This window comes from Dipodomys spectabilis, unplaced genomic scaffold (genome assembly GCF_019054845.1).
Source record: "Dipodomys spectabilis isolate Male_0828 unplaced genomic scaffold, ASM1905484v1 ptg000219l, whole genome shotgun sequence".
Taxonomy (NCBI): domain Eukaryota; kingdom Metazoa; phylum Chordata; class Mammalia; order Rodentia; family Heteromyidae; genus Dipodomys; species Dipodomys spectabilis.
Genome location: NW_024870896.1, coordinates 2335638 through 2363354, shown reverse-complemented (window position 1 = coordinate 2363354; position 27717 = coordinate 2335638). Strand labels below are relative to the sequence as shown.

General features: G+C 50.8%; 1 protein-coding gene across 1 annotated transcript in view; it reads right to left on the bottom strand.

The window, feature by feature from the left end:
- The window catches only part of Itga11 (integrin subunit alpha 11), a 67169-nt gene extending 51170 nt beyond the window's left edge, over positions 1-15999 (bottom strand). Inside the window, exons 1-2 of the mRNA XM_042697390.1 lie at positions 15894-15999; positions 11743-12156 (exon numbers count right to left, since the gene is read on the bottom strand). Of these exons, the coding sequence (XP_042553324.1) occupies positions 11743-12156; positions 15894-15999 (520 nt within the window). The remainder of the gene's footprint in view (positions 1-11742; positions 12157-15893) is intronic.
- Between the last annotated feature and the right edge of the window lie 11718 nt (positions 16000-27717).

Below are 27717 nucleotides of genomic sequence, written 5' to 3'. Positions count from 1 at the left end.
CCTGCTGTCCAGAGACATAAGAGGAGGATAGTGAGGCCACATCATTCTCACCTGCAGTTCCGCTGCCCTTCAGTGCAAACTTGCCCGCACGTGCTCTTCCAGGAAGAAGGTGAACCCCACCCCCCCCGCTTTCTTTTTCTCTTCCCAGAGCCTGGCTTGTGCTCTTGCTCTGATCCACTCAGCAGCAGACACTGCTTTATCCAGTGATCACTCTTCCACTGGCTCCCCTGCCCTAACTGGGCACTTCTCGCCTGCCTCTGTCCTTCTTGCCTGCCCATGTTCTTCTTTGTTCTTCTTGCTGTGGAAGAAGCAGGGCTGGACCTTCTCTCTGGGCAGGGCGGGACCCATGGCTCCCCTGGCTTTTACACAGATACAGAACACACTGCACAGCACCCAACAAGGACTAAGTGGAGAGAGAAAAAGGGGATGGACGCCAAGAGGAAGGAACAGCCTCTCCCGATGGTGTCCGGTGAAAGGCTGGGCTTAGGGCTGAGGGTCTCTTGCACTGGATGGAGGCCAGCCTGGCTGGAGAAGGGAGGAGAAGAGTGAGCATCAAGCAGGCTGGGGTTGAAGGTGTCATCTCTTGGTGTGAGCATACACTAAGCTCTAGGAAGATGCTGGGGGGAATGATCTCACTGGGGAATCAGCAGGTCCCCAGCCCTCACCCATCGCTACCTGTGGCAGCAAGCAAGTGCCCTGAGCCAGCCAGTGATTGGAAGCAAGGCTTGGTTCTCGGTGGCTTTGGGTCATCCTGTTCCCTTTTCCAGAAGGAAGCACCCTGAGTCTACACGCACCTGCATGACCAGAGTATGGATGTAATGAATCATGACATGTCCCGGACCACAAGCCTTGTTGCCAATGGTGAGAGGCTGGGTGCCCTCCCTACATGTTCCAAGGGTCATCATGACTCTGATCACCTTGGGGAAGGCATGGGGAGGTGAAAGACCTGCTGCCCTGGGCAGTCACTACGTTCACAGGATGTTCATCCAGCAGGGCCTGGAGCTGATGGATACAGCTGCATCCTTGACACTGCCAATGTGGCCTTCCCTGTCCAGCCAGGCCTGGCCTGACCTTGGGCACTGGGCCCAGGTCTGCATGTCTCTTCCCTTCTCCTATCTATCACCTCTCCCTGTTGTCTCCCCTCAGGGCTGGCCTGGCCACAGTGGCCTCCCTCCCGCTCCCAAGCACCTGCAGCGCTACCTAGAATTCTCCTGCTCAGAGGCAGACAGGCAGGCAGCCAGTGAGGCTGTGAGGGTGTTCCTTTGGGTCTGTGAAGGGCAGACTGCATGCAGGCTGCAACAGACAGCAGAGGAGAGGAGAAGAGAGGAGAGGAAGGAGCAAGTCCTGGTGCCACAGCAGCTCTTTGCATTTTTTTTTTTTTTTTGAGAAATCAGGAGTTTGCCAATATGCTGGTTAAGAGATGTCAGGCTCATGGAAAACAGGCTTAAGACCTGGAAATGGCAAGGAGCATATTGAAATCAGCTGTAATTAACATCCTCTTCCTCCTCCGGGCCTGGAAGACACTTGATCTCTTCCTCTGGAGTCAGTTTTGTGAGAGTGGGTGCACTTCTGTGCCATGCCATTTATCCTTTTCTCTAAGTCAGGAAACTGATCAACACAGAGCTTCCTCAAGACTCAAGAGCTGCCAAGAAGGGCAGCTGTGGTGAGGGAAGGCTCCATCAAGTGACACACGCAAGTACACATGTGCACACACGCACACACACATACACGCATGCACACAGGCATGCATGCACGCACACACACCACCCACACTCACTACAAGCTGGGTGGAAAATGAAATTCTCAAGAGCTGGAGCCACAGAACTTTTTCTTTGTGGAGGGGGTTTGAACGTGGGGCCTTGCTCTTGATCGGCTTGCTTGGCTGGTGCTCTACCACTGGAGCCAAACCTCCAGCTCTGCCTGTGGAATCTTGCTAAGTCAGGCTCAGACTAAATGCTTGTCTCTGCCTCCTTCCATTCACCTCAAAGAGACCCAGGCTCCTAAGACCCAAGATATAGCCCAGCCCAGCCCGGCCTACAATCATCCTTCCGTCTCTGGGTATCTGCAGACTCACAAACCTCACACAAACAAGAACCCCAAAGGATTTTCCCTTCCAAGTTTACTTGTCTCCACATCTCCCTGCCTAGAGCTCCCTTTGTCTTGAACAATCTTCCAGACATCTATACACAGCAGGTTCCTCTCGGCCTCTGGTTTAAGTGCCATCCCTGAGATCTCTGATCAGCCTATGCAGAGACCCTTATCCCCTCCCCCATGCCCATTAACCCTTCCCCGTGCACCTTCTTTACTTCTCCTAGGAGCATCTTATTGGTAGCTTGAAACTGACCACGTGTAGCAGGCTTTACACCAGAGCAAGTGGCGAATATTTCAAAGAACTCAGTTCCAACCAGAGAGCCAGAAACAGCTGCTAAACATCCAGAAGAGTTAGCCCCTGGCAGGGACCATATCTGATGGTCCCCCTATTTTACCATCAGCATCTAGAACAATGCTGAGCCCATGACACATTTGTGAATGTGACTGAAAGAAAAAACAAAAGGAGAGTTCTAGCTGCTGAGGGCAGGACAGAGGTCTGGATACAATGTGGTGCAGAGCCTAGGAACAGAAAGAAAGGGCTGACGGTGACTTTGGACCAATTTTCTTCTTCTCCCTGGTTGCTAGTATCCTTATATAGAAAAGTCACGTAGATGGGTACTCTAATATCTAAGTCTTGGTGTAAGATTTAAAGAAATCTGTATCTACTTTTGCTCTTTCTCCTCCACCCCCACTTCTGGGTCATGTTACTGCCCAACTCTTGAGGGTATAGTCTGTTTACACCGATGTCCACTGTGCAGTGAACAGCCTGGACACCGTACGTGGTGGTCCTATACCTACCCACAGGCCATTTCAAAGGGAGCTGGACTGGACAAGCAAGTTCCTCCCTTTCCTGACATACTAACCAGCTCAAAGTGCTTGGACAGTTTGGTTTTGGTTTTCCAGCTCTTCAGCTTGTGTGTGGATCAAGAGCCCTGTGCATCCAAGATTAGCCTCAGCCTAGGGAGTGTTTGGGCAAAGTAAGAGAAGACACAGCTTGAGACATGCAATTTGTGGCAGGGCTTTCCCCTGGAGGAGAGGAAGCAGGGTAAGGAGGCCCCAGAGAACCGGGCCTGACTACCATGCCCTTTGAACGTAACCTAAAAAGGGAGTTGTGGGGGACCTTCACATCCATGCCTGCCAGTGCAGGCCCGCCCTGTGGTGGGCGCAACCACACCCACCTGGGAAGCTCTCTGAACTTAACCCGTCCATCAGACAGCACCGGATGGGCCTAAGTGTTTTGGTCCCCAAGGGTCACGCACTAGAGGCTTTTGGTTTTCCCAACAGGGCAGTTTCTAGAAAGCAATCTCAGTTGCTCACTTTCAGGAGTTGAGGGCTCGATGAAGACTCTGTCTCCATGGTTAGGAAGCAAAGGACTGCTTGGTGAGGTGCTGAGGCTCCTGCCACTGGAAGGATGCAAGGAAGTCACTTGGTGCTGGGAACCTCATGGGTTCCTTAGGTCCAGGACCAGAGAGTGAGGGGTAATGGGGGCGGGCACTGGGAAGTTGTTTTGAAATAGTCTCTGTAGGCAACTGTTTTCTTAGGTACAACCAGACTCACGATCACAGCCCACGTTCTGGCTCAGGAAACGTTCACAGAAGCAAGCCCCCCAGGGCCTTCTAGAAACATGAAGGCCAAATACTTGTTTTAGAAGCTGCTAGATGGAAATCTTGAGACACCCAGTTGTTAGTCCTTGTAATGGTCAGAGTTGGGTCAAGTTATGGTTCCTTTCAAACAGCCTTCAGTGAGTAATCAATAGATGTGGGTAAGAGCAAGTCCAACATTTCACCACCAAGATGCCTCTGAGTGATTAACATGCCGTTGTTTTACTGCCTGAAGAAGAGAGGGCACAGGAGGGCAGGAACTACCCAAGGCGGCGTCAAGCTCAGAGCGGGTGGAGGAAGGGAAAGAGGGCGCCCTGTTGCACAGGGGAAGAGAAACGTTAAGAGAGAGAGACCTAGAGGTCAGTTGATCAGAAGAGCTAGAGAAGACCATGGGCATACGGCAATCCTTGGCAGCAGCCTGGGAGAGCGTTCTGGAAGGCTGAAGCCCACTTCTCACAGCTTGGGCTATCACCAAGGTCTTGGTTCAGCCCTATCATCTTCTCCCAGCCCCTTCTTGGCTGTGGACGGTGAGGATACGAGTCACCGCCCTTGTGTGGAAGGAAACAGATGAAAGGACTGCTCCACCACCCTTCTGCCCACTATGTAACAACTGGGCCTCCGTGGGTCTCCTCCTGAGGAGAAGCAAGTAGCCAGGTAGCCATTGGGCTGCCTGCTAGACCCACTCACCCCTCCCGATGGCCCTGCTCCCTTGAGAAGACCCTTCCTCTCCGCTGCCTTTCTTCCCCTGCCTACCTGTGCCTCCAACTGTCACCCAACTTTCCTTGTCCAGAGAGACAAAGTTAACTAGTAACAAAGGCCAGGAGGACACTGTGCCTAACTAAGAGGCCTGCCAGCTCCGGAGGGGAGGCGAGTGGCTTGTTGTTCAGAGTTGGGCCTGGTGATACCCACAATAAGTAGGTCAAGATGCTTCAGAGACAAAGCAGGGAAGATGCTCAGAGGTGCTTGTGTGAGCGTTTGGAGTTTAGAGATCAGAGGCTGGCAGGGCTTCGTGGAGGGGTGTTGGAGGGAGTGATGGAGGCTCTCTAGCCAGAGTGGTGGAAGCTGCTGGAGCAGCAAGCGCCAGATCCACCATGCTTGGCATGTTTGAGGAGCGCTGTGGAAGCCCAGAGGGAGAGGGGATGAGGTCAGCAAGGCCCGGGAGCCAGATGACATGGGGCTTCTGACTCAGTGAGGAGGGTTTGGAGCAGAGTAGGGACATGACATGATCTGACCTATATTCCAGCAGCCGTCCTCTGGCTGTGGGATGGAAGAGCCCCCAGGGTCGAGGGCAGATGCAGGACACCCTCTGAAGGCAGCCGTTGGCACCAGCCATGGGGCCTTTTCTGACGTTTTCCCACAGCAGCTCTCCAGGCTGGCCAGGGAGCAGAGAGGGCTCCTGATGAGAAACCTGGGCCTTCATACCAAGGATGACATGGGACCAGGCTGGGTTTCAGGGACAGGGAGAGGGGCTGGGCTTAAGATAAACTTGATCAAATAGAGGCCAGTCTACACTGAAGAGAGAAGAGGGGAGCAGGGCTCCAGTGGCTCACGCTTGTTGTCCTATCTACTTAGGAGGCTGAGATCTGAGGATCAAGGTTCGAAGCCAGCTCACTCAGGAAAGTCCATGAGACTCTTTATGTCCAATAAACTACTCAGAAAAGGCTGGAAATGGCACTATGGTTCAAGTGGTAGAGTGCTAGCCTTGAGCACCAAGAGGCTAAGGGACAGAGCCCAGAGTTCAGGCCCTACCACCAACAGAGAGAGAGAGAGAGAGAGAGAGAGAGAGAGACAGAGACAGAGACAGAGAGACAGAGACAGAGAGACAGAGAGACAGAGAAAGACAGAGAGAGAGACAACAAAGACAGAGAGAGACAGAGAGCGAGACAGAGAGACAGAGACAAAGACACAGAGAGAGACAGAGAGAGAGAGAGCATGCAGAGACTGTGTGGGTGACAATTTGGCTACCTTCAGGTTGACCGGCAGGGCCTGTGGCTACGCCTGCCAGTGCCGCTGCCCCTGGCCGGCCTCAGCACATTCCACAGCTGATGTTTGGCTTGTGGTCTGGCCTGGCCCTCGGGATGGTTTCTTCTGCTCTTTAAAACCAGAATCGGAGTTCTTTTTAAGTTTGGGGAATGAGTCACAGCTTCAGGGCCTGGAGGGGAATGGAGGGAATGGAGCACAGAGGCTCCGTGCTATACTGACCCACCGGCTCCCAGTCCCATCTGACTGATGGGTGTCCAAGTTTGCAGCCAACATCCACCTGAGCCAGGGTGCCCTCCACCCACCACCCACAAGTGGAGCCCAGCCACAAGTCCACCACCGACTTGACTTCCCTCTGAGAGCCTCCTTGGCCCTCACACTTTCTGTGGATCCATGGTGATGCCCTTCAACCTCTCACTCTTTTCCTCCTCCGGCCATCTAACCCTGTTAGACCCCTCTTCTCACCTGGCCTCAGTCCTTTCTCCACCGCCTTTGCCCAGTGCTCTGGCTGCCTCCTGCCTGGGTTGCCACAAGTAGGCGTCCCAGCTTTCACCTGCCACTGCTGATCTGCGCCATCCAACCTTACCCTACCCGCCCAGGAAGCTCCTCTAGTCATAGACAAAAGCAATTCCCTACCCTCCCTCGGATATCCTCAATGGCTCCCAACCACTCAGTCCAAATGCCCTAGTTGGCATTTAGGACCTTTTTCAGTGGGCTTGGCTGCTGCCCCGTTCCTGCAGTTTTCCGCAGTACACAGCCAGAGCCTGCCGATCCAACACCCAGATGCCCTTGCTACCCACCCTGCATGATGCCGGATCAGTCCTTCCGTCAGATAACCTGCTCTCCCACGTCTCAAACTCCAGAGTCCTCTCCTATAGCTGACTGATAGCCCTTATTAATGCTTCCCTCAGTTATAGTTATCTGTTCCAAAATCTGCTCCTTCCTGCAAAATATAAGCTCCTCAAAAGACAGGGGTTCTTTCTTACCCATGGTCAGAGCACCTTGGATTTAGCTCATACAAGGCACTGTGTTAGGTCCTTGTAGAGGTGACACGCAAAGAAATTCAGACATGTCTGTCCTTCAAGATCTTTGACTTGGATGAACAGTTCTTCTCCTCACTTACCACTTACTGGCTAAGTACCAGCCATGCCTGGCTCTTTACAAGAGCCGGGGACACAGTGGCTGGTCACATAGCCGCTGTGCTTGAGGTTCACCCAGAGCCAAAGGGTCAGATGATTAGGCAGCTGGGATACTGTGAGGAGGGGGAAGTTCAGGGTGCCTTGAGATCACCCAGGTGGGCCCAAGCTCTGGCCACAGGGGTCAGGTACAGCTTGCAGGAGGCTGTGTGGAATCTTGAAAGTAAGCCAGAGGTGGCCAGGAGAAAAGGGAAAGATAGAGGAGGATGGCAGAGGCCAGCAGAGGTCTGGGGCAGCGGGTGTCCTTGGGAAGGAAGATCAGCTCAGGATGGCAGCTTAGTAGGACTCGAAGGTGCCTGTGTATGCAATCCTGTTAGTGGAGAGTGCTGAGGGCTGGTCAGGTCAGCCACCCAAGCGTCTGAATGGCTTTGTAAGAATCTAGGCTCAATCTAATGCCAGTAAGGAACCATGAAGGGTTCCAGGAGGGGAGTGTGACAACTCAGTATGTTTTAGCTTTATGTGGGTGGCTGTTGACAGTCTGGAAAGATGGAACAAAGATGGCTCGTGGCATCTTCTTTATGGAGTGAAATGCCCATGCACAGGGCTGGCTTCCTGACTTCCTGGTCCTGTATCTGTGGTGACGTGAGGGACCTAGTCGGAGAGGCTCTGCACTTGCTCTCTGCTCTGCTCTGGCCATCTTGAAAATGTCAACCATTTTTAAGCTAGAGGCTTCACCTTCTCCCTTTGTGCTGAGCCCTGCAGATGATCTAGCTGGCCCTGCAGGTGTGTGTGGTTAAGTGGTGGGAATACCCTGAGAGGAGTCAAGTGTACACATGGTAGTATGGGGCTTTGTGACTCCCACCATCATTGACCGAGGGCCCTGAGCGGGGAATGACAAGTTCCGGGAGGAAGAAAGGAAATGGAAATTGCTTTTGTGGCTTTTCCCAGGAAGGAAGAGGGTATGAGGCCTGAGAGGAGGAGGTGGGTGAAGTCAGGGATGCCCTAGATGTCTACAGAGAACAATTCAGATGGCACCTGTCTCCGATGGAGAAAACCTGCCAGCGGAACTGCATTCTTTTGCAGGAAGCATTATCTACTCTTTACATTCTCCCACCCCCTAATGTATGTAGCAAATTAGGTTCCAAATTCACCTTGGCTAGAAGACTTGTCCCCCTGGCCCTGGTGGTCCCAAGAGCATCATGGGAAACTGTTCAACCTTTAAGAGGCTCAGTTTCTCCATCCCTCTGCAGGACAGCTCACCTCAGCAGGACCCGTGGTCTCTCCTGACTGACAAAAGGAGTCCGCAGGAGCACTCTTTGCAAGTTGGTGAAAGCTGCTCCTATTTCATGATCTTTTCCATGGCCTTCCTGAGGCCCGGCCCTGGAAAGCCACAGGTCAGGGTTTCTGGTGGTCTGGCTCAGTTGGGTGATGCTGTTGTGGGAAGAAAGCTGCCAGCCCCAGCTGCAGTCAGGAACCCTCCTTCTCTGTGTCATCCTGTTTGAAATGTGGAGTGGGTTGCCATAGCAACTTGCCCAGCTTGCCCCCCAGTATACCACATGGAACAAAACCTCCTGTACTGTAGAGCAGCAGCACCTAAGCCACAGGCTAGTTCCCTTGCCTCAGAGAGCGGGCGCTGTGGAGGGCATGCCGGGCCGGGAGAGGTAGGGAAGCAAGGCAGCTAGACCATGTAAGGTAGGACTCATCTCACCTAGTTCCTGGCCAGCCCTGGTGCCTGGAGCTCAGCCATTAGACTTTCATTCTTTTTGCTCAAGCCTCAGCCCAGTTAAAGAATGCAAATGACACATCAAGTTGTCATCCCTCATTAGCACTCTTCAGCACAAATGAACTCATTAGGAACTAATGGGGGCCAAAGCTCAGTGCAGGTTTTGATTAAGGGAGCAGGAAGGAGCAGGCAAGGCAGGGAGGAAAGAATGGCCCAGCCTGGACCTGAGGTTGAGCCCTTGGGTAAGCAGCGTCCAGGTATTGGGCATGTAGGGGAAAGGTGGGAGAGTCCTTCTTGGCCTTGAGCTAGTATGGGGAAGAGACAGATCTCCAGCCATCAGATACAGTGAGGATAACTTCTCACCAAGCCAGCATTTTCCATGGGGTCGTTTCTACCCAGCTGAGTGTGCTGGGAAAGTCCTAGGCACCCCGATCTCCTGGCCCACACAGCCAGCTCCTTCATAAGACATCTTACTGTGCTTTTATGCCTTTCAGGCCCAGCTTCGAAAGAAAGCATCGTGTGTGGATTAATGCGGTGGCTCTGGGGCACAGCCTCTGACTGTTGGCATGATCCTGGAGGAGCCACTTTACCTCTAGCGTGGCACCTGACAATCACAGCAGAGGTGTCACTTTTGAGGTCTGTTAGAACATCACGTGACACTCTCCCCCTGCACTCCAAGGATCAACTGACTCCAAAAGGAAGCTCTTGAGACAATAATTCCCTAAACAGAGCACCGTGGAGAAAAAAGTTTCTTAAATTCCCCAAAGGAACTCTCCCTCCCAAGCCTAGTCAGCTTGGGCTCAGCTTTTCCCTAAACAACAGGGGACCCGGAATAATGTGTGGTGGGGTGAGGATGAAGAGGTGGTATTGTGGGGTGAGGATGAAGGGAGGGGTTACTTGCTGTTGGAAGGAGGAGGAAGGGAGGGAGGGAGGGTCAGAGAAGACAAGAGTAGAGGGTGACACTAAGTCCCTGGATGGGGTGCTGGGAATGGTGGGGAGACAGCAGTTAGCGGTCCTCATCCCATCTTTGGGGATCCACAGTGGGGGCAGGTAAGCAAAAGGGGTAAGACTCCACCCATCTGAGTGGGATCAGAACGTAGGGCCTGTGTGCGGTGTGAAGGTAGTCAGTTTATAGCAGCTGAGGGTCGGAGACAATGAGCTCCTAGAGGGTGGACAAAGGGGAGACAATGAGACAGACAAGCTTGCCTCTTCTATTCTCCCAAGATGGACAGCAGGTAGTGAGCCTTTCATGTTTACACCCATCGTGCTTAGCGCTTTGCTTTGCTGTTCAGTTCCGATCTCCTCCTTCTGGAAGCCACTCCTTACTTGGTCCAGGAGACCCTGAACGACTTTCTGAACAAGCTCATCATTTGCTCTCCCCAGCCCAGGCTTTGTCCTCAGCCACAGGCAGGGCCCAGACTGCAGCATGCTTCCGGCCCCCGTTCTTTGTACGCAGAAGTTCTTGTTCCAACACTGATCAATGCGGTTAATGAGCCCCATATTTCAAGAAGCCAAACTGACCAGAGTGGTTTTCTCCATAGAGAGGGAGTTCTGAGTCACAAATCCCATGCCCTTCCATGCCAGTATTCACCCTTGAAAGCCTTGGGAATCACCAACATTGTAAGCGCCATCGATTGAATTGGGGGCCGGTGGCTCACGCCTATCATCCTAGCTACTCAGGAGTCTCAGATCTGAGGATCATGGTTCCTAGCCAGCCCACACAGGAAAGTCTGTGAGGCTTTTACCTTCAAGTAACCAGACAAAAGCCAGAAGAGGTATGTCTCAAGGGGTAGAGGGCTAGCTTGGCTTGAGCAAAAAGCCAAGCAAAGTGTAAGGCCCTGAGTTCAAGCTCCAGTACCAGCACTCACATGTCTGCCTCCCCGCCCCCCATGCCATTGATTGCATACCAAGCTGGATATTGGCTTTCCCTTCCCTTGCTTAATTATCCCAATAACTTCAGGAGCTCAAGATTCTTCTAGCAGTGCCAGCTGGAGCACACCTGCAGGTGCGAGGTTGCCTCACTGGTGGGCAGCTGTACAGCGGCCATCGCTGAGCCAGAATTGGAAGTCCAGGTGGGTCCAACCCCTTTGCTTTTGCTTGCTGAAGTTGAACTGACTAGTTCCCCCGCCCCCCACCCCACCCCACCCCCAGCCTCTCAGGCAAGGCTGGGAAATCGGTTTATTTTTTGGGTAAGGGCCATGTGGCAGGTTGATGTTAGCTGGTATTGATGTGTATGTTCAAAAAAAAAAAAAAAAGCTCTGAGAGTTATTGAATTTCAAGTCAGCAGGACTGCACCTCAAGATTTTGGGGGATCTTTTCAGCCTGTGGGCCCCAGATGCCCACTCCTGCCCCTGCAGGAAAAGCTGACCCCATTTTGGGGTCTGGGGCAAAGCAACCCTCCCTGTGTCCGGGCCTCTAGAGAATCTGAAGACTGTTGTAGAAGTCGTCTCCCCTTCTATCGGGAGGGGGGGAGGGGGGGACTTTGCTGGCCTGTGGGGGGGGGCTCTTCCCTGGCCTTCTGCAAACGCAAACTGCCCCGCACCAACATTGGGTCTGGCGACCCCCACTGGACCTCCCGCGGGACGTCATCATCCCTGCCTCCCGAAGGACCTCCTGGGCGGCCCGGACTGGGTGCCTTCCACCCCCCGGGAAAAGCTGATGCCAGGCCGGGCGAGACGCCCCGAGAAGAGGTCGGGGCGGCGCGGGGCTAGCCTCCCGCTCCTCGCCGCGCCCCCCAACACCTGGAGCGCATTAGGCGGCCGGCGCGTGGCGCGTAATTCCAAGCCGGCTGGGGGCGCCGCCCCGTCCTTCCCCCGGGGGACCCGCACTGCAGCACCGGGGTCCACGCTGCCCGCGGTCCGTCCGGCAGACGCCGAACCCCGGCTTGCCCGGGCGCCCTCCCCCGGGGCCGTCCCAGCCCAGCGCCCGACGCCCCGCGGTGCCCTCCGAACTTCCCACCTCGACTCCCCGCGACTCTTTCCAGAGTCCCGGCCCGGAGTCGACTCCGCGCCTCCCTCCTGGGTGGAACTTGGGGTGGGAAGGTGGCGGGGGGGGGGGGGGGGAGCGCACAGTTCCCGGTGTGTGTGTGTGGGACCAGTCCCCAAGAGCTGCCCAGGAGGCGCGCGCGCCCCCGATCCCGGCTCCGCGAGCCGGGCCGAGCCGTAGACGCAGGAGGGGGACACAGGGAGGGGGACACAAGGGGGACACGCACCTGGACACAGGCTGAGCACCCAGGCCACCACGAGGCCCCGGGGCAGGTCCATGGCGCGTCGGCGGCGGGCGTCGGCGCAGAGCGGGACCTGGCACTGGGTACCAGAGCGGGAGCAGCGCGGGGACCGGGGATCGGGCACCGGCGGCAGCAGCAGCCTCCTCCCTCCAGCCTTCTCCAGCCTCCTCCAGCCTCCTCCAGCGGTGGCGGCGCCCTGACAGCCGCGGCGCCCGCGGAGGAAGTGGGAGGCCCGCGGGGAGGGGCGCGCCGCCGCCCTGGCTCCGGGCCAATCCCGGCCCCTCTGCCACCTGGGCAGGGGCGCGCGGCGGCGAACACGCCCCTCCCCGCCGCTCCTCTCCCTGGCAAAGCCCGGGGCAGCGGCTCCTGGGGTCCGCACGCCCTGGTAGGCACCTGCCTCTGTCCAGGAAACGTGGACAGAGGGGTGCTGCCTCCCCTGACAAACAGAGCAGATGCCCCTCCATCGCCCATGGGGAGGGGAATGGGGGGGGTGAGCACACCCCCTGGGGCTTGACATGTAAATATCACCTTTCTTCTGGGACCTCGGGACCCCTCCATCTCCACTTTCCCCACTTGCACATCCGAACCATCCATCCCCAAACATTTGGAGAGCCACTTTAAGGAGCAACGGATCCTTTTAGAACCCAGGCACCTTCCCTCCCCAGTTTTGGTGATCCCCACCCCGCCAACAACCAACTACAATGAGCTTTTCATCAGGGGGCACTGAGCCCCAGTCTGTGGAGCAGAGAGAGAAGGCAAGATGGTCGTGAACCTGTGGGGAAAACCTAGAAAAGGTCAGTCACTTTTGAGGGGCCACATTCTGGGCAGCAGCCTCTCTCTCTCCCCCTTCCCCACCCTTCAGTCATCAGACATCTCTCCCTCCCTCCTTCCTCCTCTGTCTGTCTCTCTTTCTCTCTTCCTCCCTTCATTGTACTTTATAGATAATGCAATCATTTAACTTCTCTCTCCCTGAACCCAACCTCTGTTGGTTTTCTCTCCTTCCCAGATGAGGTAACTGAGAGTGGATGCCAGAGTGAAGTTTTGTGTTGTGTTTTGTTTCTGAGACAAAAAACAACTTTTTAAAAAACAACTGTAAAATTTTTAAAAATGTATTGTTATTAGAAAGGTCATGTACAGAGAGGTTACAATGATGTAAATCCTGTAAAGAGTACATTTCTTTTTGAGACAGGGTCTCTTGATAGAGCCCATGCTGGTCTTGAAATCCAGATCCTTTTGCCTCAGCTTCCTGAGTACTGGGATTGCAGGTGTACATTACCAAGCCCAGCATGAGTTGGGTTTTGAGAAGGCTGATGTTCACAGTAGAGTGTTGAGCTTTGTGTTTGCCTCTTTAGCATTGTTCCTTCCTTGGTAGGACCCTGGTTTTCACTTTAGTATATTCATCTCTTCTACTTAGGCACAGCAGACTGGAGGAAACTGATTTCACCAAGGGTGTGTGTGTATACAGCTGTATGTACATGTGTGCATGTGTGTGTATGTGTGAGAGACAACAGGGCATGTGGTTAGAGTGAGATGAATCAGAGTGTTCCCATTCCAGGCCTTGGTTTCAGAAAGGGCACAATGAGGAGGGAAACCAACTTTCTTGCTTTTCTGAAAGGGCCTCTGGAATGAAAGCCCTAACCAACCCCATCTCCTTCCTCTGCCTCCTCCTCCAGACTGGAAAAGGGATCACGTAGGCTCAGAAGTGGATGCCGGATAACACATGAAGTCCAGTTCAGTCAAGCTACTGTCTGTAAGCCTCACTCTCCCCTCCGACTTCCCAGTGATGTGACTGGGGACCAGGGTTCCAGCCAGATGCTGAACCTGGCTCAGCTTAATTCCTGAGGACCAGTCATTTGATGGGTTGAATCTTGTTCCCTGCCCAGCCTCCACCCACACTCTTCCTCGTGGTGCTCATACATCAAGTGTATCGGAATTCTCCAAGGAAATCATGAAGACTGCAAATCCTCCAGGGATATTCTAACCTGCACCCTTCCTGCAGGCACTCTGGGAGCACTGCTGGGCTAAGTGGCAACAGTTCTACCTTTGTTAGCCATTGTGTTGAGATACAATTCACATGCCATGAAGTGTGCCGTGTAAGTCCATGGCTTTCAGTATATTCTCATGGTTGTGTAGCCATTATTGCTAATTTCACATCTTCATCATCCCTGCACCCACGAGCAAGCCCCCACCCCCTTCCTGGCCACCACACATTTTCTGTCTCTCTGGGTCTGCTATGCCAGATATTTAATATCAGCAGATCCTACAATACGTGGCCATCCACGCCTGACTTCTTTCCCTCAGCCCAGAGTTTCCGAGATCCATCCACGAGGTAGCGGCTCTGTTCTGGTGACACTACACTGAATGGGAGTCTTACCCTGTGTAAGACAGGGCTTACCTGGGTATTGGTGGGCTGCCGTGAACATCTATGTGCATGTTAGTGTGAGCATGAGTTCGTGGGTCTCTTGCCCTGTTGTCCTGTGTGACAACAGGCCACATCTGGGACAGGGATCCCAGACAGCAGGATGTCGTCCATGTTGCTTGAGCATGTCTGCAGCGTTTGCACAGCAATGAGATCGCCCTGAGGTGCCCTTCGCAGTGTGTCCTGTTTCCAGGGACACTAGAGTGTCTGGGAATCTTGAGTGGCATGGTGTTCCTGGAAGGGCTGGCACACTACTCTGTGTCCATGGGTGCTGGGCACGGCTGGGCATCACATAGGCACTGGGCACTACTGTGTGTGAGCCTCACGCTAGCCCTCCAAAGAATTGCATTCTCTTATGCAATAAAGATGCTGGTGGAAATTACATCCTTTTGTTGTTGTTGTTGTTTTGTCGGTCATGGGCCTTGAACTATGGGCTTGGGTACTGTCCCTCAGCTCTTCAGCTAAAAGCAAGTGCTCTGCCACTTGAGCCACAGCACCACTTCCGGTTTTCTGGGGGTTAATTGGAGATAAGAGTCTCATAGACTTTCCTGCCCTGGCTGGCATTGAACTGCAATCTTCAGATCTAAGTCTCCTGAGTAGCTAGGATTACAGGCGTGAGCCACCGGTGCCTGGCTACATCTGTTTGAACGTTTGGTAGGAGTTATTTTTAATTTTTATTTATTTTTGGTCTTGGCGGTTCTGGGGTTTGAATTCAGGGCTTCAGGCTTTCTAGGCAAGCATTGTACCCCTTGAGACATATCTCCAGCTATTTTTGTTTTTGAATTAGGGTCTTGCTCTTCCCTAGGCTGGTGTGAACAACGATCATCCCATTTGTGCTCCTTGAATAGCTTGGATTTTATGTATGTGCCACCACGCTTTCCCTCCCTGTGGAGAGAGGGTCTTATGAACTTTTTTCCCAAGCTGGTATGGAACTGTAATGCTCCAGTTCTTGGCTTCCTGAGAAGCTGGGATTATAGGCATGAACCATCAATGCCCACCTTCTTTTTATAACCAAGGCATTAGAGGAATTACACTTATTTTGATAGATAAAGACACTGTATAGGTGAGGTTTCCTCCAGTTGTTAGAGACAGAAACTCAATAGCAGACCAGGACTGATGCAGAACAGGAACGAAGCTCACAGTAAGTGTAACAGCATACTAGCTGCAGGAATTATGAGTGGACTTTATGCTTCCTCTCTGTCTTCTTTTTTTTTTAATTTTTTATTGTAAAGATACTATACAGAGGGTTACAGTTACATGAGTAAGGTAATGAGTACACTTCCTATTGAGCATTGTTACCTGCTCCATTGTTTTCCCCCTACCATCCCTTCCTCTCTATCTTCTTAAAAGAAGAGCTAAGGCTTTTCTGCAGGATCCAGTGTTTCACTGCTCTTCTAGAAAGATGATAGGTAGCAGTGGAAAGCTCTGACTGTCCAGATTCTTGAAGAGGAGAATCAACTTTTCTTCTAGATCTAGCAGAGACAACCTGGGCTTGCTCTGTGCCTTCCGTACACCAACCCCAGTATCTGAGGGCATGCTATTGTAAGTGGCTCAGGTCAGGACCCACACCCAGCCCTGGGCTGGGAGGAGGAGATGCTGGGACAGACAGCCCCACCAAGACCACATATTATAGGAGAGAGTCTCCCTAAGGAACCAGACAGGGAAGGGTGGCAAGGCCTGCTGGACAGACAAACCCATAATTGCTAAGGCCACTTACGATCTAAGTTCAGAGCAGCTGAGAGCCATTTAAGATCCCACAGGGCCTCCAGGCAGAACTGGGTGGGGAGTAAAGCTGTCTTGACCCATTCAGGACTTGTCCCCATCGCCCCTGCTGAACACCGGAAGTGAGCATTTCAGCTGGGCCTGCACATGTGGCCAGCCCAGAGGGAGGTCCTGTGGTGGCTCCTCTTGCTGCTTCTCCAGCTCCCAGCCTGCACCCTGAGCACCTTGGCGCAGGGCCCTGGCTTCTCTAGAAAGGAGTGCTGGCCCCAGAGAGTCCCGAGCTCTCTAGGACTGGCAAAGTCTCCCACCAGGCCACCCTGGCTTCATTCCGAGAGACGGCTTTCTCTGAGACTCTTTCTCTGCCTTTCTCCCCTCTGTGACCTGGGTTGGCTGGGAATGAGAGATTTCCCAGGTTGCTTGACTTTCGGGGTCTGAACTGGTGAATGGGACAGGTTGGCCTTCATTCCACTTGAATCCTCTGCCTAATTTTGCCCTGTACTTTCTGTGTCTGTCCTCCAGGTCTGTCTCTCTCATTCTCCAGCTGTTTCACTTCACCTTCTTGCGCCAGGGAGCTTTCAAAGCAGCTGTTCTGAGTGAGCCTCACCATGGGGCTCCACTGTGGGGCACCACGGCCTCTACAGCCTCCTTTCTGTAACCTCAGCCCCCATCTCCTCCCCATACCTCCAGTTGATTCGTACTTATGGAATGCGAATGCCTTTTGTTTTTATTTTATTTTTTTTGTCCATTGTAGGGTTTGATCTCTGGGCCTGAGCTCTTCAGCTCAAAGCAAGTGCTCTACCACTTGAACCACTATGCCACTTCTGGTTTTCTTGTGGTTTATTGGAGATAAAAGTCTCACGGGGACTTTCCTACCCGGGCTAGCTTTGAACTGTGATTCTCAGATCTCAGCCTCCTGAGTAGCTAGGATTACAGGCTCCTGAGCCACCAGCGCCCAGCCCTCTGTTTTTATTTTAAGATAAGCTAAAGTAAACTCATCTTATGCCAAAAGAAGAAAGAAGAAGGAAGAAGGAAGAAGAAGAAAAATAAGAAGAAGAAGAAGAGATGAATTCCAAAGTAAAAAAAAGAAAGAAAAGAAAAGAAAAAAGCAAAAAAGAAACAGAAAAGAAAGTCCCCAGATTGCACTTGTCGCCTGCCGCGTGAATGCAGTGTGCTGTTGTGCTGTTCTTCCGCAGCACCCTGGGATGGGACCCGGTTAATCACGCCCAGGTGGCTGCAGAGGGCTCCGTTTGTCTTCCACTCATCACGCTGGGTCTCCTCCCTGCCCGCGCAGTAGAAGAAACGTCAATACTGTTGGAGCCAGGTGGGTGCCCCCATCCTTCCCGTCTCTGCCTGTCCCGTAACCCCAATCTCATTCCGTGACTAATGTTTCCCTCATGCCCTCTCCTGAACCCAGGAAGTTATTTTGTGATTTCCTTCTCCCAGGCCACAAGTATGTCCAGCATTTGCAGTAAAGATAGGAAAGGAAAGCAGAGCATCCTGAGTATAGGCAAGACACGCAGGGTGGATGGGGTTGGGTGTGGGGCGAAATGACTCAGCCACGGGCCCTGCTTAACCAGAGGCTCCCAGAATGCTTTCTTGCACTGTCTTCACACTTGTGCACACATATGCAAGGACCCAGGCTGTGAAGGAATGCTAGCTGTTCTTTCTGGAGATTCTAGCTCCTTCCCACCTAGGGTAACAGATTTCACCTAGGAACCTGTTGGTCTTCACCTGTAGCGTGGGAGACTCCTTCACAGCGTCTTCCTCCCCAAGACCCTTGAGTAAAAGAGGCCCCTTGGGTAGGGAAGAGGACTAGCTAGCACTCCATGTGTCTGCGTCTCCAGTTAGCCTTGGGCTCCTCCTTGGCCTGGGCCTGGGAGGCTGTGGAGATCTGAGGACACCCCGCGTTGCCTGCCTGATCTTGGAAGTGGAGGGGAAGAAACAAGGAAAGCACAGCCGTGGACTAATCTTGAAAGGTGACTGACCACGTGACTGGATGCACACTCTGATCTCTATCTGCCCGTGGCCACCCCACGACACGCAGGGGCCAGAGAGAGAAAAAAGAAAAGATGGCACCGCCTCCCTTCTCCCTTCCTGCTGCAGCATTTTGAAGCTGGCTGCCTCCCGTGATCCGAAGGCTGCACAGCTGGGGAGCTGCCAGCGGATGCCTGCTTGGAGATGGTTTGTGCGCACTTGTGTCTACACCGGGGCAGCTTCTGGCTCTCCTGGGGAGGTCAGCTCAGGCTGCCCCAGCTGCGGCTACTCAGCCCAAGTGTGTATCAGAAACAAACATCTCCCGGCCATCTGCAGCTGGACCTCTGCAAAAATGCTGAAGGACCGTGAGCATGTGACCCTTCAGTGTCTTTAACTCAGACCCTGCACGCAGAAACATTGAATTCTCGGCCGTATGAGCCACTCAGTTCATATCCAGCCTCCGTGCAATAGGCATCGGAAGATCTCACACCAAAAGCAGATACGACAAACATGCAAAATCAAAAAAAAAAAAATGGAAAGAAAGAAGAGCAGCCAAGGGTTCAGCAGTAGAACCTTACATCTGAACAACGGCTTCCAGTTTTATAAACAGATGCGATTTCATTTCAACCCATGGTAATCTGCTGCTGGAGCTTGAATTTCAGAGAGCTGCTGACATAGAGAACGAGTCTGTCTCCTGCCCGGGCTCTGGGTTCACAATTACTAAGAGCTGTGTAACTGTCTATGCCTCCTCTCCTCTCTCCTTCCTTCCCTCCTTCATCGCTCTTTCTCCTCTTCCTCTCATTCAATTTGTCTTTCTTCTGCCTTTTCTTTCCTCTTGCCCTATTTCCTCCTTTTCCTTTCTTTCTCTTTCTTCTCTCCGCTTCCTTCCTTCTTCCCTTTCTTCTCTCTTTTCTCCCTTCCTTCTCTTCCTCCTCTCTCATCTTTCTTTCTTTCTTCCTTCTTTCCTTCCTTCCTTCTTCCCTTCCTTCCTCCCTTTCCTCTTTCCCTCCCCCTTTCTTCCTTCTGTCCCTTCCTCCTTCTCTTCTTCCTTTCTCCCTTCCCTCCTCACTCCTCATTTCCCTCCCTTTTCTTCTCTCTTTCCTTCCTCCTTTCCTCTTCTCCCTCACCCTACTCTTTCTTAATCTCCACAGAGGCTTCCAGGCTCCACCCCATACATCTGTGATGGTTAATTTTAGGTATCAACTTGAATTCAAGGATGCCCACAGAGTGGGAAAGCATTTTTTTTTCCCTGGGAAGAAAATTGAGGTTCAAATCTCAGCCCAGCAACATACTAATTCTGTGACCACGGTGTCACTGGGACTGTGAAATTTACGCGAGCCAACACCAGTCAAGTATTTGGAAATGCGCCTCACTCACAGTTGACCAAGTGCTGCTTGCTTTATGTAAGGGAAAGATGAAAATAATTTTCCAGAAAGATTGAGGACTGAACTCCTTATAGTTCAGTATTTTTGCTGTATGAATTTTGAGCTAAGTTGTTCAGTGGATACTGGTTTAAGAGATTGTATCTTCTTTCATAACAATGTAATAATGTCTTTTCCTCTCTTTCACTAGTGTTTGCATGGATTCGCATTTTCAATGCTTTGCTTTCAATCTTTCTGTATCTTTTTTGTTTTAGAGTGACTCTAAGTTAGTAAGTAGCATAGAATTATTTTAAAATTCAATCTGTTGACCCCCCCCCCCAATTTTTGTTTAAAATGGAAGCACTTAAGTCCATTTGCATTTCATTTAATTGCCTCTGTACTGGAGTTTAAACCAACCATCATGGGAGTTCCTATTTGTAATGGCTAATTTATGTTCCCTTTCCCCTCTTTTTTTCTTATTTCTTTTGGATAGATTATTTGTAATTATTCTATTTCTCCCTCTGTTAAGTTGGTAGTAATAAAGTCATTTACTCGTCTTTAAACGATTCCCTAGAGAGTCTTGCATGCATCTTCCATTGCTGAAACTTTAATGTGAAGTTCTTTCCGGTCTCTTCTCAGACAATGCGCAGGTTTCAAAGCTTTTGCCCACGTTGCTGCACTCCTGATTCACGCACAACTGCTTCTACTTATTCTTTACATTTTAAATACCATGAGACATTGTTTTGTGCGGCCAGCCAATACTTTCATTTATCCACATACTTACCATTTTTATTGCTCTTGCTGCATCTTTTGCTTTCCATATGGAATCGTTTTCCTCTGTCCAAAGAACTCCATTTAGTCTTTCCTCTAGTACTAGTTTTAAAATTCAGTTCTTGTTTGTGTAAGAATGCTATCATTTCACTGTAGTCTTATAAAATAAATTTTCTCTAGGCAGAGAATTCTAGCTTGGTATTATTTTTCTCTAGAACATCTAGAAATATTTTCTCCCTGGCTTCTGATTCTTGCTACTTTTCTCAAGAACTAGATTGTCAGTATAACTATTATTTCCTTGAAAGCAAAATTTCTTTTTTTTCCCCTTTAATATTTTTCTTTTTGATTTAGGTTTTGAGGAACTTACTGTGTGGTAGATTAATTAATTGACTAAAACAGTATCTGATGCTTTTGCTCATTGGCTAGCTCTCTACCAACTGAGCCATGCCTCCAAACCCTGGTTGATTTTTTTGTTTGTTTTTACCAGTTCTGGGGCTTGAACTCAGGGCCTGGGCACTGTCTCTAAGCCTCTTCATGCTCAAAGCTAGCATTCTACCACTTGAGCCACAGTACCACTTTCGACTTTTTCTGAGTAGTTTATTGGAGATGAGAATCTTGTAGACTAGATTTAAACTGTGATCCTCAGATCTCAGCCTCCTGAGTACCTAGGATTACAGGCGTGAGGCACCAGTGCCCAGCTGGTAGGTTTATTTATATTCATCTAATAGTTTGGCTTCATTTGCCTTTGGATGTAATTCTTCTGTCTGTTTAGAAAGTTTTTCAGTCATTATGTCTTCAAACATGCTCCATAGTTAAAGACTTGCTAGGATTTCTACCCGTACCACTCATATTCTTTATCTATGCATCTTTCAATTCTTCCTTTCTGTGGTTCAAGCTGGGTATTTTCTTCTTCCTCTTCTTCAAATCTTTTCTCAGCTGAACCCATAATCATTCTTTGAAGTTCTTAATTGGGGCCATTTCTTTCTTTCTTTTTAATAGTTCAAGACCGTTTTCTTGTTTCTTTATACTTCTCTGTTCTGTTTTTAATCCTTACTTTTTAAAAACTTCTTCAAAACAGTAAACACCATCATTTACAAGTCTGGATGGACAAACTAAAATCCTTTAAGGTCTTTTATTCTACTCTGTGCTAGGTCATTGCAATTAAAAATAAACTGGAAATAGGGATTTTTGTCTTCCAGAGGTTATTTGCTTCTGTTAGCTTTCCAAAGCATTCACCTAATGCTGTCTGTAATGTTAGAGGGACTGAGGCTTTCTTGGTACAGAGCTTCCCAGCATCTGGGCTTGTCTATGTGGTGCAGGCTGACTGACAACCAGCTCTGTTCACAGGCTCAGCCCTTTGGGGCTGAAGCAGTCAGGGATTTATCACCATCCTCACTTTGACCGATCCAGAATCAGAGCTTCCCCCACCCACACCGCTAAACAAACAAACAAACAAACAACAACAGCAAGAAGACCGTTCTTTGGTCTTTCAGCTGTAGCTTCTTGATCTACAAAGGCCTCTAGAGGAATCTACCCAGAATGCCAGGCCTACCGCTTCCCCCTCTCAGGTCTCAGCCATTTACTTTTCCTAGCTTTTTCATACTTTCAAACTTCTTTGGGAGAAACACTGTGCCTTGCTTTTAAAAATTCTCCGTGGAGTTAGAATTTGTCCAGATCACTCAAGCTGCCAAAATCAGAAGTGTAATCTGAAATATGACAGTGTTATTTCTACATGTGGCCTTTATTGTCTCATAAAGCTCAGCAAGTATCTTCCAGAATTTCTGCTTCAAGATCAGCTACTCTGGAATCTTGCTTTCATCCAGTGGCTGCTGAATGGCAACTCAAGAGCAAGGGTATTGGTTCATCTCCCTAGTCAATAAATGTGCATTGTGTCCCATGTCCCAGGAATGGATCTAGGCAGAGCAGACACCATCCTGTTTCTCATGAAGTTTAAAGCTGAGAGACAGAGAAAAAGTAGGCGTGAGAGAGAGATGCACTCAGATGTGATGAGTGGTGGAGAGAAAATTGATCGAGCACAAGCAATTGAGACAGGAAGAAAGTGAAGGAGCCAAGCAGCCCATCTCGTCTGTGATGCTTTGTCTATGAGCAAATGGGACCCAAATGGTTGTAAACACTGAGAGTGTTTTATCTTTTACAAAATGAGAGGCACAGAGGTTGGCGGAGAGGACCTTAGTGTGCAGGTCATTGTGATTCCAGCTCCCCTTTTTGCCTCATTCTCTTCTTCTCCTCCTTCTTTTCCTGGTGGCCGGAGTTCTGTTCCTCTGTGGAAATGTCTGAAGGATGACACGGGGAAAGGGAGGAAGACTTCCCAGAATCCCCTAGCATACCTTTCCCTGCTTCCCATTGGGCATAATGGGTGCCAGTCCTACTTCTATACACAATGGACTTGGACTGCCTTCAGCTCACTCCTGGCTGGAGATGGGGCCGTATTACCTTGAGTCATCTGTTGGGAGAGGCAACTTCCTCAGCAAAATTGGGATTCTAGGAAGAAGGAAGAAGGAGGAAGCAGTGTGATGTGGAGGCAGCCAGAGATGCTGTCTCAGAGGCTGATGGTGGAGGCAGGATGTCACCAAAGATGGCCACATAGCCAGCCTATCATTCTCCTGGCACGTTTCACAAATTCTAATACAGTCTTCATAGTGACCCTAAAAACCAGCAAGAGCTGGCCTTGTGGTGGATTTATACATGCAAACTCACTTAGACCTCTGACAGCCCGAGGAGGTATGTGTGTTAAGCACTTTCTCTGGGCACTGGCACATGGAGCAATAGTAGCTGATGTAGATGTGGGCTAAGTGATTCACATAGGGTCACAGTGCTGCCAAAAGAGGGCTCAGGTTTCCATATCTTTTCATTTCAGATGTTGGGATACAGACATCCTCCCACCCACCCACCCACCCATCCATCCATCCACCCATCTGCCCATCCACCCACCCACCCTCAATCCACTCATCCATCTACCCACTCATCCACCCACCCATCCATCCACCTAACCATGAAGGCAGATTTCCATCCCTTCCTTACTGGCGTGTTCAATATTTATAGCCTATCATGTACTTGGTGTTTGCTCTGTGAGACAACCTTCCAGAAGCTCCCATGATGACAAGAGTGCTATGGTGCTGTACCTGAAGAGGTCCGGGCCAAAGTGGATCCCCAGGAAGAGCCCGCAGTGAGGTGGGGATTGGGACTGTGCTCAAGGACATCCACTTAAATGGCGTTGGTTCCTTCTGATGGCGTAGGCTATGGCCTTTCTGCCCACACTGGAATCTCCACTGGGGACCCTGACAGTTGAACTGAGGGAGACATTCTCTGAGTACCTGGCGACTTGTAGCTGCTTTGAGCTGTGGCTGGTGGGGGGATCCCAGGCAGACAGCCTCCTTCACCAAGAAGGTCAGCATCTTCGTAAAATGATGACAGGTTCAGTGGTCCCCAAGGCTCCTTCCAGCTCTCCCTGGTGTTTTCAAACACCATTAGACTCTTACCCCCCATGGAGCCACAGTGGTTCCTTGAGGTGAGCTCCAGTTTCTCCATCCTGCTCCCCCAAACTGCTGCAGATACTCACACATCCTTCTGTTATACCTGGTACCCTTGTCCAAGCAAGAGCAGCTGTTTCCGACAATTGCTTCTAGGAGGAGAGTGAGACTAGACAAGCCGACACAGAACCCAGCAGGAAGAGTGGGACCATCGCTGGTCCCTTGGCACTGAACACTGGCGCATTTGGTCAGCTTGACTTTTCTGGGAGGACTCATCTTTCAATCACATGTGCCATGGCCTGGAGGCTCCATTTAAAAAAAAATCCATGTTTGGAGTGCCTTGGCAATTCAGAAAGAAAAGCCAGCTTAGCAGTTTTCCCCAGATCTGCTTCCTGCCTAAGGGCTGGGAGGGCATTTTTCAAGGCAGGCTGGGGAGATGGGAATCCAGATACATTTGCAACTTCCTGTGCTGGCTGCCCACAGCCCTGTGGGCAACAGAGGGCACCCAAAGGGACACAGGGAATCCACCTCCTCTTCCAACGGTGTGCAGGAAGAACAGAGGAGAGCTACACACTGCACCTCTCTTGCTTCTTGTGTCTGGTTGAATTTGGACTATAACAGTGATGGCTGTGGTGTGGGGTGTCTCCTGGTGGCTTTCCCCTGGTCTGGAGTCTCATCTCTCTTGGAGAAAACCAGGTTCTATAAATCTCAATGGGAGCATCTGAATTCCCAGAAGTGGCGGCTGGAAAAGATTTAACTGTCTGCTAGGCACAGTGGTGCATGCCTGCAATCCCAGCTACTCTGGAGGCTACTCAAGTTTGACACCAAGCCAGTAAAAGCAGAATCAAGACCTTGTCTTGAAAATAAAAAAGTGAAAACAAAAGGGCTGGGGCATCTCTTCAGTGGTAGAATACTTGCCTGGTATGTCTGTGCAAGGCTCTGGTTCTATCTCCAACCTTAGGAAAACAAGCATAAGACTTTAACTGTCCAGAACAAAGAAGGTGGGGGGCATGAAGGACAGGAGGGTGGGAGGTATGGGGGTGCTTCCACACATCAAGAGAAAACTCACACAAACCAGGCACTGTCACTGACAGCTGCTTGTCTTCCTTTAGAAGGTCAATTCGCATCCTGTGGACCTGTAATCCAGTGGGTTGGGACTGCAGTCTATGGAATCTGATCAGCTAGTCTGAATAACCCAACAGTTGAGCCTCATGTGAGTAAGTTATCCTCTCTTAAGTCCAAGGTGGGTGTGAGAATTAGATGAGTTACTGCTGGCCATGACTATAAGTCCCACTGTAAAGACAGCATCCCAGGAGATCATTTTTGAGCCTGGAGAAGATGGAAGGATGGAAGGAGAGAGCTCATGGTTTTGGTTTTTTTGTTTGTTGGTTGGTTGGTCATGGAGCTTGAATTCAGGGCTTGGGCACTGTCCTTGAGTTCTTTTTGTTTTTTTTGTTTTTTGTTTTTTGTTTTTTGGTCGGTCGTGGGGCTTGAACTCTGGGCCTGGGCGCTGTCCCTCAGCTCTTCAGCTCAAGGCAAACACTCTACCACTTGAGCTACAGCGCCACTTCCGGTTTTCTGGTGGTTTACTGGAGATAGGAGTCTCACGGTCTCTCCTGCCTGGGCTGGCTTTGAACCACGATCCTCAGATCTCAGCCTCCTGAGTAGCTAGGATTACAGGCGTGAGCCACCAGCGCCCGGCCCTTGAGTTCTTTTTGCTCAAAGCTAGCCCTCTACACTTTGAGCCACTTCGGGTTTTCTGGTGGTTCATTGGAGATAAGAGTCTCACGGACTTTCCTGCCCAGGCTGGCTTTGAACCGTGACCCTCAGATCTCAGCCTCCTGAGTAGTTAGGATGACAGGCGTGAGCCACCAGTACGCAGCTGAGAACTCTGTTTTGAGTCTGAGAGGGTGGAAGGAGGGAGCTGGAAGGCTCAGCTCTGCTTCCCTTTCTTTGATTTGCTTTTCTTGAGTCCGAGATTGGAAAATAAATGCAGCCAAAGTTCAGGAGCCAAAGGTAGCTCTTCTGTCGGCAGGCTGGCACTTCCTCCTGGGGCACTCAGGCCATCACGGGCCTGGCCAGCCGAGGGCCAGGAGCCAGATGTTAAGTGGTTGTTGCTGAGTGAGACTGAGTCCGGAAGCCAACGGAAACACATGGGGACATGGGTGGGGCTAAGTGCCCAACCTGGTGTGGATAAAGCTCCCGTCTAGCCAGACTCCCCGGAGGCTCTATGTATGGGGTCTGACATGGGCAGGCATCCCAAGGAAGCCCAGAAAGGTAAGAAGAAAGAATGAAGACAAAAATACAGAAGGTGACAAAATAGAGCGTAAAGATTCTGATGGGGAAGCAAACTGGTTTTTTTTTCCCCTTTCCTAAGATACACTCAACCCATTTGAAGCACAGCATGCACCTTCACTTCAAAAGAGCACACATGGAATTCCCCCCACACCAAGATGTCCTCCAGCAGATGTCAACTGGGCCTCAGATGATTTAACTCAGTTCTGACATTATCTACCTGGAAAGGGAGGCTCAGCCCTATGGACTGAGGGCCCAGGCTATACCACTGTTCTCAATCGACTCTGGAGTGCTAGGCTGTCCAGCCGCCGAAGATTAGGGGCTCCACAACCCCATCCTGAGCTCAGGTTAGCTTGCTAAAGCACATCATGGAATTCAGCAAACACTGTACTGGTGCTTATCCATTTATCATATTGTAAAGAATTCAGGTGGGGCTGGGAAGGTGGCTCAGTGGTAGAGTGCTTGCCTTGCATGCATGAGGCCCTGGGTTCGATTCCTCAGCACCACATAAGCAGAAAAAGCCAGAAGTGGTGCTGTGGCTCAAGTAGTAGAGCCTTGAGCTGAAGAGCTGAGGGACAGCGCCCAGGCCCAGAGTTCAGGCCCCACGACTGGCAAAAAAAAAGAATTCAGGTGATCTTCCCAGAACAGGGATTTGAGATATGATACTCCCTCCTGATCCCAGTGCTGGGCAGTGGTTGATCCTCAGACCCCAGTTAACCACTAGGGCACTAACCTAAATAACCAGAGCTTGAAGAGTGCTAAGTTGACACGCTGTGGTGCTTAGCAGGCTGGACGCATTGAATGCACTTTCAACTCAGATTATTTCCACTGATGATGAATTTATCTAGGCATAACCCCATTTCAAATTGAGGAGCATTTATACTTGAAGCTTACAAAGAGTAGATTATGGGGCTCCCACACATATATGTGTGTATACACACTGAAATATTATGACAGTGTGGCCGATACGTTCATCAACTGGGTTGTGGGGATCATGTTTACATATATCAAAACATCACCCTAAATATACATATCTTTACTTGTCAAGAATATGTCAATAAAACAAGAAGGGAAAGGAAAAATATCACATGATCATCCTCAAAAAGAGTGTTAAATGCAATTTTCTATCCCCCAACAGTTTCTTTCTTTTTTTTTTTTTTTTTTTGGTCTGGTTGTGGGGCCTGAACTCTGGGCCTGGGCACTGTCCCTCAGCTCTTCAACTCAAGGCTAGCGCTCTACCACTTGAGCCACAGTGCCACTTCCGGCTTTTTTCTCTTTGCTTATGTGGTGCTGAGGAATCGAACCCAGGGCCTCAGGCATGCAAGGGAAGTGCTCTACCACTGAGCCACCTTCCCAGCCCACCCCCAACAGTTTCTTAGATAGTTGATTCTCCAATTTACTTGGTAAAGGATAGCTGAGACAGCGATTTTTTTGGGGGGAGGGAGGGGGTCAGTCAGGGAGCTTGAACTCTGGGCCTGGGTGCTGTCCCTGCACTCTTCAGCTCAAAGTGAGCGCTCTACCCCTTGAGCCACAGTGCTACTTCCAGTTTTCTGGTGGTTTATTGTAGATAAGAGTCTCAGGGACTTTCCTGCCCTGGCTGGCTTTGAACCTCGATCCTCAGATCTCAGCCTCCTGAGTAGCTAAGATTACAATTGTGAGCCATTGGCGCCCGGCTAAGATGGGGATTTTTAAAATAAATTACAAGCCAGGCTCTGGTGGCTTAGGCCTGTAATCCTAGGTACTCAGGAGGCTGAGATCTGAGGCTGGCAGTTCAAAGCCAGCCTGGCCAGAAAAAGTCCCCACGAAACTCTTATCTCCAATTAACCACTCAAAATCCAGAAGTGGCACTGTGGCTCAAAATGTGTTAGCCTTGAGCAAAAGAGCTCAGGGACAGCACCCAGGCCCTGAGTTCAAGCCCCCTGACTGG